Genomic DNA, 12,172 nt, shown 5'->3' with positions numbered 1-12,172 from the left:
GCACCCGGCCGCCCTCTTCACCTCCTTACCCATCCTGAGGAGAGGAGGACTTCGCACCCCCTCGCCCCAAACCCTTTCTTCCCCTTAACACGGGGCTGCTCTGCTTTACACGCCCGGTACCGGCGGTACCCACCCCGCCTTTAGGAGGCCGCCTCGCCCGTCCGAGGTGCCCGCCGCGGAGGAGCGCTGCCCAGCGGCTGCCGCCAGGTACCTCCCCCCGCCGCCGCCGCCGCCTCCTCCGCCCCCTTTTGTGGCGGTGCCAGGCAGCCGCCGGGTTTCCTGCTGACGCCGGAGAGCCGCGGATGGGCAGGAAAGGCCACGGCCACCGCCGTCACCACCGCCTCTCCTTTCGCCTGCCCGCTCCCGCATCTTCCCCCGCTCGCCCCGGCGGCCGCAGCGCGGAGCGGCCCGGGCTGCAGGCTCTCCGGCAGACGCGGGTTGCAGAGGGCGCAGGTGCGGGGCAGGCCCGGGAATCACGGGGGCCGCGCTGAGGAGACGCGCCGGCCTCGCCCGGGAGGGGCGGGAAGGCCCCCGGCCGCGGGCGGACATGGCAGCCCCCGCTTCTTGAATGCGTTCGGCCGCCCCTCCGCCGCCGATGGCCGAAGCCTGGAGGCTGGAGGAGGACGAGGAGGAGCTGCGGGAGCTCGGCAGGAGGCACCGGAGGGTCGTCCTGAGCTCGGCGGCAGGTGAGGGGCGAGGGCGCGGCGGGCCGTGGCGTCTCTGGGCTTTGGGCCAACCTCCGGGCCCCGGGTCTGAATTCCTGTCAGGGGCGGTGTCGGCCCGGTGGGTACCGCGCTCCCGTGGCTACACCCGAGCTCAGCTCAGGTGCATCTGAGCCATCACGGGCTGGCCGGAGCTTCCAGCGTGCTCCCCGTGGGCTCTGCTCCCCGGGGTTAAGCCTCAGGGCCGGCTCCTTCTCCGAGCCAACAAAGCTGAGGATCCGCGCTGTCCACCAGAGACGCGTCCAGGCGCTGGGCAGGCCGTGTGTGGAGATGAAATACCGATTTTTCTTGAAGGCGCCAAGGTGGAGAAACATCTTGATATCAGAGCTGTCCACGTGTAAACGTTTCCATGTCGGTATGGACAGCAGGCCTTGGCGGAGAGGAGGCAAGGACTGATGTATCCAGAAGGAGTGGAGAACAGGAGCTTGGGAGCAAGCAGATCAGTGCTTCTTTAAAGAGAGACTTGAAGGTCACATCAAGCTTTTATTTAAAATGGTGAAATCCAGTGGACTCTGTCAGAAATTGAAAGTATTTAATTCAGACTTCTTTGTTAATGGAGGGTCATTGCCTTTCTGTAGTTGGCTGAGGTGTAAATGCAGCATTTCTTTTTCTTTCAGTGTAAAATCCCCTGCAGGATGAAGCGTTTTCCTAAGGCCTGTTTCCAGGGAAGGTCTCAGACACACTGCATATTTAAAGTTGAATACCACCCATTCTGATTTGTAATAATTATGATACACCTGTAACGATATTCTAACTACTACAAGTCATGTGGGTTTTGCATCCATTTGAGTAACAGGAAATTGAATGATCCTTCATAGATGACAAAAAAACGACAATTTGAGGGACTGCTGAGGAAAACTTTAAACATTCTGGCCCTCTGGCTGCCAGTGACCCTTGTTATTACACTATGAACCTAGGAAGATGCAGGATGAGCAGGAGCCTATTGAAAACATTGTGGCTTGGCATGTGTGCAGGTTTTTGTCTTGCCTAGGGTAGGGTGCAAAAAAATCTCTTCTGCTAGTTATGATGTATGTAATAATAACTGCTTCTGCAGTTTATGTATATAAACTTTGACACATTCTTGTGGCACAAAGGTTGTTCCCAGGGTCTGTCTTTGCACAATGCTACTAATCAGTAACAAAAGGGCCTATGTCCTTTTTAATTTTTTATTATTATTTTGTCCTGGCAACTCCCCTTTAAAATGGGCCCAGCACTAATGGGCCCACTTACTAATGTAAAGTATCTGTGAACAGATAGCACTCTGCTTTAGCTGTTCCACCACCTTTCTATCTGTTTGCAAGACTACAGTGGAAAACTGCACAGACTCCCACCAGGGCATCTTTAAGGCATCTGTGAAGAATATCACCTGAGGTGGATGAGTTTGCTGTTATTCTCTTGTTCGACAATTCTCATATCCCTTTATTTACAAACCTATTGAAAACAAGTGGTTTGGGTTTTTTGTGTGTAATATATGCACTTACAGTGCCAAAATAGTAATGCAAATAGGTGTTAAATAAGCCTCTTGGATATTTTTGAAGGGTTCAAGGAATGCTGTAATTGCATCTTAGCAGACTGTCAATTTAAACATATCAGCCTGTTAAATTAATTACGAATGCAAGCAACTTAAATTTCTGGTGTGCTCAGTTTATGCATGAGAGTGCATATGGGCTGCTGCTCACCTTTGTCCTGCACGTACAAGGCACGTATGCCAAGTGGTAGTTGAAAGATGAAAGTTCACAAGTGCTTCTGACTTACTAAACACTCAGACCTGTAATTAGCACCGTTTTATGGGAGGACCACAACACAGGAGGCTGTGGAATGAAGCAGCATTATTTCCCCTTGGAGGTAGTCACAGTTGTGCTATGCCAGATGCTGTAGGATGCAGCCAGGTAAACTAATATAGCAGCTTGCTGCTGCTAGAGATGTGATCTCTTCATGGACATGCACTTTTCCTTTGTCTCATGTTTCAGCTCTGCTGCTTGGCCAGCTTGTTGGTGAGGGAAGGCACCAAAGTTGTGGTTTGGTAGCAGCCTGGGCTGATCTACCCAGTGGCTGCTGAGGCTTCTCTTGGAGCCCTTGTGCTCACTAGAAACCTGCACCGACTTGTTCTGGTGTGTTGGCCAAGCAGAGAGCTATTTTTCTTGTTCTCTTCAGTGGATGGCAGCCTGCTGATTCAGCTCACTGGAATGATTTTGTACAGGTTCTGATGAATGTTGAAGCTGGAACAAGTGAAAGAGTAGGAACATGCAGCCGGGAGGAGGTAAGAGACTATGCCCGCTGAGATGGAGTTTGGCTTAGGTTGCTGTGAAACTGCATCCTGAGAACTGTTAGATATCTACTCATGACAGATTTTTTATTTGGTTGGTTAGGGGGTTGGTTGATTGTTTTTTTTTTTTTTCTTGCATTGGATTGGAGGCTTTTTTGCTGATTTAATGAGCTGTAGATGCCTGCTGAAACACTAGAGAAGTGCCAGAGCTGATGGCAAAGCAGGGAATGGAAACCTGGAGACATGAGCAGGTGGAACTGGCCAAACTATCCTTGTCTGTGGAGATGGCTGGCTTGTCTGACTGCCTGTTTTTAACCTACTGCATATCATGATGAAATTGTTTTCTCTGAATTCTAGAAACCTTTTAATAATTAGCATGTTCTGGAAAACCTGTGAGAAGATATTAAACAGAGCAATTCGTGACTCTTCTAAGGAAATTATTTTGCCTTCAAGAAAATGCTGATTATTTTTTAAAAATTTATAGTTGTTGATTTTTTTTTTTTTTGTAACTGACAGGGAGGAGAACTAGGATACTGTTTTTAAAAATCCAGAAGAATAAAAGTAGCTGTACAAGTTCCATTAACTAAATCATCTGGTCACCTGCTGTGGGAAAGGAAGCCAGTCTTGCTGGAAACCTTTAGGGTTTTTTTTACTGCAGTATAAACAAGTAAAATAACATGATTGATCTTTACCCTCTTGTTGCTCATTTCTGTCACCTACATTATTGCTCTGGAAAGTAATAGAGAAGACTGGATTTTAATGGGATTTTTTTGTTTAGAAAGTTAGTATTTTTATGTAGTTTTTTTTTAATACACTGGAAACATAAAACTCAGACCAAACAACAGCAGCAAATAACCTGAGCTAAAATAGTCTTTCCCAATAGACTTATAGGCACTCTAACTTTGGACCTTAGTCTGCTGTGTTTTCTTATTTTGACTAGCCTTTTATTTTGTGACTACTGACTAAAATAAGTGGGCTTGCTGTAAAGTTTGTAGGGAACAGATACCAAATCTTAATTATAAACTGAATTGATTAATTACTTGTCCTCACTGCCATGTTAGGACTGAAGGAGAATCTCTGTATTCTGGTGTCATCTGAAGTGCACCAGGAACTTTTAACATATTCAGTTTCTATATTATTTCTCTTTGAATTCTGTTCAGAGTTCCTTGAGAAAGAATTTCCTGCTTTGGATGTGTCAGATATTTCCTTATCTAAAAATTAAATAAAATTGCCAAATATAGAAGTCAATAATGAAATTTGTTTGAATTCATAATGAAGAGCTATTGTCATTTGTATTTTAATATGTGGTTGAAAGTACAGGTGGTCAATAATACAAGGAAAGGCTTTGACTTAATTTAATATTATTCTATTTTACTTATCACAAATGCTTGCCTGTCATTTGTTCCCACACAGTGGCTGCAAATTTTGCACACAAATGTTGCTGTACTGACTGAAACATCTGTTTTTTGTTTTTTATTTCTTTTCTCCCTCTCTATTTCTGTTTCTCCATGGTATTTCATATGTTTCCTGGAACTTTTTCAACAGTAGTGAGCAATTTTAGATTATGGGTGAAGTAATTTATTTTAGGTTGTTTAATTGACTGGCTTTGTGTAATTTTATTTTTTTTTTTTTTTTTTTTTTTGCCAAAACAAGATCCAATTCAGAGTTGGATCAATTCTTTACACTCCCACAACTCCCACATCAAGCTGGTGCTGACTTGTTTTGGAGGCTGAGAACAATGAGCTGTGTCCAAAATAACAAATTAAGGTTGAGTATTTCACTGCTCAACATGCTGAGAAGTTAGAGGGGTACAATTGTGTACTGTGTCTGAAATTCAGTGAACATTAATTTGCAGACATCAACGACTTATTACAGATAAATTAAGAATTTGAAAGAATGCTCAGGAGTTGTTCCTGTGTTAAGGCAAAATATGTGTTCAGTCTTAAGAAGTAAAGAATAAGGTGGTCTGAAATTCTTGATGAAATTCCTGAGTTTGAGACTGATTAAATGATGATGTCCAATTAGGGTTCACTGGATCATAAGAAGAACAGCCTGACCTTAGTACTTCCCAAGGAGTGCTTATGACCCTGGGGCAGAGACAAAGCATGATTAGGAAAAAGGTGGCTCCAATTTAGTTGCCATCTTCTTAAAATCTTAACAAAATGTTGTAACTAGGAATCAGAGAGATCTGCAGATCTTGGAGAACAAAAGTCAGCGTCATTCAGCTGGAAACTTTGTCATCTGCATTCCTGTGTCCTTCAGTGCTGATCTGGAAGTTGCTCCATTCATCCGTAGGGAGAATCACCATTTGTTGTCTCTTACTTAGAAAAAAAAAAAAACACAAACCCCTGATAGAACAGATGAACTATCTTCAGCAAATGCATAAGGTCTACCCATGATCTGCCTGCCCACATGTACACAAGAAAGGAGAGTTGCAGGGGGAGGTGTGGATGGGAGCAGGTATTTGGTTTATTTGTTTATTTAATAGCTGGCTTACAAGTTCAAGAAATAGTGGAGTTCATTGCCAGCTGGGCATCTCTTCCCTCTTTCTCCTGGGATTCAGTATGTTTTGAGTTTGCAGTCCTGTAATTCCTTGCTGCACACATTTCCACTGAATTTCATAGTCTTTGAATTTAGCTTGCTTTAGGTAAATATAAGATACTAAGTAAAGGTTCTGTTGAAATTAAATAGCCTATAATACTAATATAATATTATTATCTGATTAATATAATTAATATCTAAATTATAATGTTAAATAGCTTATATGTGGAAATTCACCAGCATTTCTTAAAATTCAAATGGCCTGTCAGTGACAAGAAAAAAAAGAACTGCTTGCATTTACTTGGCCTAAAGTGTAGACTGAACCACAGAGGACATTGTGTCTTCTGAAGAAATAACTCTTCTAAAAATGGACAATGCTCAAAGGAAAATAACTGGATAGCTTCTGAGAGTCAACAGGGTGATTCCACAGCCAAGGAAACTGTAGAAGGACAAATAGTAATAATAAGTGTTATTGAGTGATGGCACAGACCTTCTTCATTTAGGTTGGAGCCAAAGCAAGGCACAAAAGTGTATGATAAGGAGTGGTGAGTTTGTAGCCAAAGAGAATAATCCATAGGGTTTTGATTGCCCAAAGACCATGCTGTTAACTGTGTTGCAAACAATAATTTCCTGTACAGACAGCAAATGATAAAGGTTGTTGCATACAGAATGGGGATAGACAGGAATGGGCAGAATGAGTCATAACCTCATTGCAAGAAGCTTTTACAGTATTTGTTGTTGTTTTCAGATGGAAAAAGCTTTAATATTTGGGAATAAATTTGTCAATATCATGAAACAGCAGAGAAATAGTATTGGCATTAAAAGCTGGATGTGTTATTTCAATAAGTCTCTCATATGATACATGTAGCATAAAAAAGAAATTCTATTTTGATAGTACTTCGAACCATTTCTCCTCCGGTGTTTATTATCTGTAATTAAATACAGTGCTTTACATTTAGCATAGTTTAGTTTCTTGCCTTAGGTGATTTTGTGGTTTTGGCCATGGAAGTGCTGTCTGGAAAAGGAGCTCTGGGGTCACATAGTTCAGCCTCCAGCTCAAAGGAGGACTGTTGCCAAGGCTAGATCCATTCAGCCAAGGCTTTGTCTAGCTGTGTCTTGAAAAATCTCCCAAAAGACAGGGATTTGCCACCTCTACATAACCTCCTACTGAAAGAATTTTTCCTCGTGTTCAACCTGAACCTCCCAACCCACAGTTGTGACCAGCGCCCTTTGTAATGTTCTTTAACACCAGGAAGAGTTTGCACTGGCATTTTTGTTGCTACCCTTGAAGAAGCTGCCTGCTGCTGTCACATAGTTCCCTTGCCTCCTCTTTGCCAGGCTAGAGGAGTCTGGCCCCTTCCACCTTCTCAGTGTGCTGTCACGCCTCGGTTATTCAGGTTCTCAAACTACAAAAACGGAGTGGAAGCACTGGCTTCCTTGCTGGCCAAGATTTTCACTCTTCTCTTGAAAACCAGCATGCAACAAAATTACTGAAGCATCCCAACAGCAGGCTTGAGAAGACAATGTATCATTTGTTTTGTCTGTATCATTTGTTTTGTCTGTGGTTTATGCTTGACAAGCATCCTTCCCTTCAATGAGGGGCAAAAATAAGTTTTGTGGAGAAGCGTAGATTTAGTGGTCAAAAGCACAAAAACTTCCTTTTTCCTCTCAATGTTGCATGCATTTTGAAAGACATAGAATTTAATTGATATAGGTATTTTTAAATGGACCATCTAATGTGTTACACTGAACTGCTTCAGGTAGTGCTAGATCAGCAGAGATCTGTGTGGATGGCGTGTGTTGTTCTAAAAATATCAATTTGACATTCTGACTCGAGCATTAGAAGATTTTGTAGAATTCTAAATAAGATGCTTCAAAGATGAATTTACTTGGTTTGTGAAGTCTTGCATATGCTACAAACCAAATCTGTACCTGCTTTCTATGGCTGTATAGAGCTGTATTTGGGTCCAGCTTGAAAGGCTTCATGAAAGCACAGCTGAAAATGTCCACACCATAGCAGAAGCTGAAAGCAACAGATCTTACTGTTAATTTTATTTCCTACTACCTTTTCCCCTAAGCTTTTAAAGGTTGTAGTATTTGTTTAATGCATGTATCACCACCTCAGTCAGATGATTCAGGCTATTGGAGAAAATGTGATTTGATCAGAACATACAAAGATTTCAAATGATGGGCATTGTCACTCCATGGGTTGTACTGCCTCAGCCATTCAGACCTGTGATAGTAGCTCATATGTGCCCTGTTGTGCAAACTGAAAAAAACATGAAACAAGAATTTTTTAATTTTCCTGTCCTTTAGGAACATCATACTGGATCAGACAAAAGCATCTTCTCAGGTAGCCTGTTTCTTATGTTTACCAGCAGGAGCCTTTAGGAAAGTATGCAAGAAACATATCTCCTAGGATTCAATTTTTACTTTCCAGAGAGATTCCTTCCCTTCTTTAGTCAAAGTCAAAGCAGCTTCTCAGAGGCTGCATACAAAAGGCCTTGCTAAACAGATGCCATTGAGTTCATCTTTCATTAATTCAATTCCATTGTTTAATCTACTTAAGAGTTCTGATCTTCAAATCTTACATGATAACAAGGAAGACAATTACTCATTATTTAAAATCAGTTACTACCTTTTACATGATGGTTGGTATTTTTACTGAGTGTTCAATGTCTCTTGAAATATGATGATAAATTTAACTATATTTTGCTTTTCTAATACGGTTTTGAACATGGTGATTTACACTCTTAAATTAGGCAATTTTTCAAGCACTATGTTTCTTGCAAAAATTGATACATTCTCCTACCAGACTGAGTACCTTATGTGTAAAAGAGGCCATTTGACTTTTTTTTTCCAGCTTTAACAGTTTGCTTCTATTTGTGAGAGGTAAGCTAAAATTAATATCAGTTGTTTTCTTAAGGTGATACATTTGTATTCATCATGTACTCTGTCTTGCATTAAAACCTAAGTACTCAATATCACAGATCTGTACATGAAAATTGATTCAGGTTGTGCATATCTGTGTTAAATAATTTACAAGAAATTTTGAGTGAACAGTGTGCTGTGATGTTATTCATTATTAAAATACTGTTGACTCATTCTTTTAGAGCAGTGGGACATAAATGCCTAGAAACAAGCTCAGCATTTTGATAACTATCTCATAATAAATTGCTCCATCAGTGTGCTGTATTCATTTTATGATTGTACTCTAAATCTGGGGTGCAGAAACTAATAGAAATGTGAGGGGTGGCATCAAAGTGAGTTTTAGAAAAAATCTCTGTTTCCACCTAGTACTTTGAAAACAGTATTGTCAGGTGCTCCAGTTTTGATGGCAAATACTGTAAGCTTTGTCACTTGTCATAAGCTTGTCACTCCCTGCAAGTATGTCTAGAAATACCCACTGATCTCCAGAGAGGAATAGAATTCCTAAGGGAGAGACACACACTGTACTCTACCATGTCTGTTGTTTAAGCAGCTCAAGACAGTGCTTGGAAGAGTGTCACTGAAACAGACATGCTGCAGACCTTGTGTATCCAGCTTTCATGGGCATAACTTCATGATGACAAAATCTGTTTCCCATGGTGGTGTGCAGGGCTTGGGGGAGCTCACCAGTATCATCTCTGGGATGTTCATGATAGCTGCTGAATGCTTCATTTCTCTCATTGTTCTCCACTAGCTTGAGGCTGGTGGATCCATTATTAGGAGCTGTTTATTTGAGGTGTGTTGTTATGGTATTTCACTGGTGGCATTGTAGCAATGTAAAGGTACTTATTAGTATATTTGCAGAGGTTGGGTGCCTCTGACAGGCTCTGTTGACCTCTTAGGTATGTGCACAGGAGTGTGAAGAGACGAGGAGCACAGGAGGAGAGTTATTTCTCCAAGGCACCCAAGAGTTAAAACAGTCTCTGCCAGCATTGCTGGAGTGCCCAGGAACCCTGGGTTTATCTGCCAGTAAACACAGGAACCTTTGTTTCAAGGGTTTCTGGATGCTTATGGCTTTCCCATCCTTTTGCTTGGTCATTTTTAGTTTGTCTTATGGTTTTTGAAGCCTCTTGTATGGTAGGAAAACCATGAGTAGCAACTGAGTGGATGGAATTTGCAATTAGGAGACTGACAAGAAGATGCAGTATTGTGATGTTAGAAGCAGCAAAAAAATTATTTTTATAGTAGCTGCTTTTTCTATAGCACATTTTTTGAGAGGCTGGAAGGAGAAGGAAGTATAATTGCTAAACACTTGGAAAAACAGATGAGGAGGTTCTGTGACATACTGTCATTTCTCAGAAGCCCAGAGCTGGGTGCAGCCACCTTTTGTCTGAGGTGCAAGGTCCACGTATGAAGAAGGAAAGATGTATGCATTGTTGTTCATAAGAATCATGACCTGATTAAGACTCCACTTTAGTGTTGTTCAGATGAGTCTTCACACCTTCATTTTCCCGTGGATGGGGCTGATGCAGAAGACTTGGCTACCATGGGATTGGGTTTCCTGCACAGGTGGACCTTCTGCAAGAGGTAAAATCATGGTGCAACCAGCTGTGCATAGTGACTTCTGGTCAGGATGGGTCTGTAGGACCAAAGGGCACACCTATGAAGATTTACACACCTATTACACCAGTAGTGAAGGAGTCTGAGGTACCTTAAAGGGCATTTGGTATGTGCTTAACACTTACCTAGGACTGGATGTGGATAAATGAGTCTCACAACTTAGTAAAATGTCTTCAGAATGCCAGGTAACTCAGATCTTAAAAATTGAAGTTTGGATACTTATCACTACATGGTCCAATAATATGTATTACAATATGACATGTTCAAGAACAGACAATTGCTGGGCTGGCTTTTCTATGAAAGAACAAGCTTAGAATTGCACAACTTTTAAGGATGTGCTCAAAGCTAATGGATCTCAGGTTATCATATCAGGTTTACCAATTCATTGGTATATACCAACATTAAAAAACACATCAATTTTTTGCACCTTTGAATCAGTCCCTTTTATGAAGCTTCTAGATCTTGCAATCTTTGTTTTTCGGTAAAATACAAGAGACTTTTTTTGAATAATCTATTTTGTGGTACTTAAGAAAAATCCAATGTGCAAGAAGCAATTCTTGCACTCGCTTTCCCAGAATTTTTCATTTTTGTGTGACCATTGAGCAGAATTACCAGTGTCACTGGAGGGACATATCTTGTTAATAGGCTAATTTCAAATGTACTTCTATAGAAAATCAGTACTTGCAACAAAATCATTAAGGTCTAAGAGTGTTCTCATGTTAAGTGTCTTTATCTGCTGAGTAAACAATTTGGGGATTCTTTCATCATAAATAGTGACAAGGGACCACAAAATATTTCAAGAGCAAGCTATTGAGTACTTCAGAGGTATCTTAAGAGAAATAAATTCTGTTATTTGCCTGGTGCCTTTCTTCTGTTTTTATGGAGGTTTTCTTTTATGGTTGAGTGTGTTACAATCTTTTATTTTAATAAGTAATTTTCTTTCTTGTGTCATTTCATCCTGCTAGTCCCCAAATTCCTCCCAAAGTACAGACCTATGCACTCACCATAATGTGTAACTCCTAAATGGCAAGCAGTGTCCTCTCTATTGCTGTCAGTGACCTCGCAGGATGAAATAAACAAGAAAGGATTTTTCTTGTTTGTTTGTTTTAAAGCTTTTTTTCTTGAGGTACAGAAGTAGGAGTGTATTCTGCTGATATTGCTTTTCAGCTCTTTATTGTGAATCCATGTCTCACACACATTAAATAAGACAACTTGCAAGTGCATAATGCATAAGATTACACTGGAGACATTTGTAGTTGATGTTTGCCATCTCAGTAATCAAAACATATTGTTTTGGGTATTGCTTTGGTTTTAATTACCCAACGGGACAGGATTCATGAGTTGGCAGGGAGGATTTGAAGGGTGAAATTTGCAGAGTGTTTAACATCCAAGAATAAATATTCTTCATATGTAACACAGTAGGTGGAGATTCCATCTTTTGAAAGCAATAAGGTAATATGTGATTTTTTTTTAAAAACTGTAAATTGAATATCTGAAACATATACAACAAAGGCTGTTCCTGCAACATACAGTTTTGTACTGTGTAGGCCAAAGGAAATTTTCTAAGTGGTGGAAATTATATCCTTCACAGTCATAACCTCAAGTGAGCCATCCTGTAGGCAGAAATGCACAAGTTTAGGAAACTATTCTTCACCAGAAAAAAAAGTCAATACAAGCCAAATTCCAGGTAGAAAACATAAAAAATATGGTTGTTTTTAGATTATTTTTAGAAAGCCTTTTATCATTATTGTCTTAGTCACTCAACAGCATTATTTCTCTGCGCATATCTTACATCTCCAGGTATGGAGTGTGCTCCTAATTAGTTTGTAAGGGGTATATTAAGCCTACCTACACACAGGTGTACACAACATGAGAGAGGTGTTTTTCAGAAATTTATGTCTAACATTTCTGAAATGCCTGGAGAAGAACGTTTAATCTGTTTTTTATTAAAAGGTTGAGTCAACTGGTATTTTTCTCATGGAAGTCTCAAAAATAATAAAGCAGTAGGGTACATCTTGAGTAACTCCCACTGTGATTCTGGTGGTGTCTGGATACCTATGTCTGCTTGTACCCAAGGTACTTAATCTAAGAATTA

The 12,172-nt window shown here is 40.9% G+C and overlaps 1 protein-coding gene across 8 annotated transcripts in view; it reads left to right on the top strand.

Moving 5' to 3' along the window:
* The first annotated feature begins 547 nt into the window (after positions 1-547).
* The window catches only part of SH3D19 (SH3 domain containing 19), an 83,667-nt gene continuing 72,042 nt past the window's right edge, over positions 548-12,172 (top strand). For 3 of the 8 annotated variants that reach the window (XM_071742921.1, XM_071742920.1, XM_071742928.1), the window contains exon 1: positions 548-686. In XM_071742921.1, coding sequence (XP_071599022.1) covers positions 569-686 — 118 coding nt within the window. In that variant the 5' untranslated portion in view covers positions 548-568. Of the gene's footprint in view, positions 687-2,922; positions 2,983-3,222; positions 3,240-12,172 lie in introns of those variants that run through there. The other 5 variants (XM_071742922.1, XM_071742927.1, XM_071742923.1 and 2 more) reach the window with 4 other exon arrangements.

This window comes from Heliangelus exortis, chromosome 4 (assembly GCF_036169615.1).
Source record: "Heliangelus exortis chromosome 4, bHelExo1.hap1, whole genome shotgun sequence".
In the NCBI taxonomy this organism is placed as follows: Eukaryota; Metazoa; Chordata; class Aves; order Apodiformes; family Trochilidae; genus Heliangelus; species Heliangelus exortis.
The sequence above is the reverse complement of the archived record's forward strand: the minus strand, read 5'-3'. Positions and strand labels throughout refer to the sequence as shown.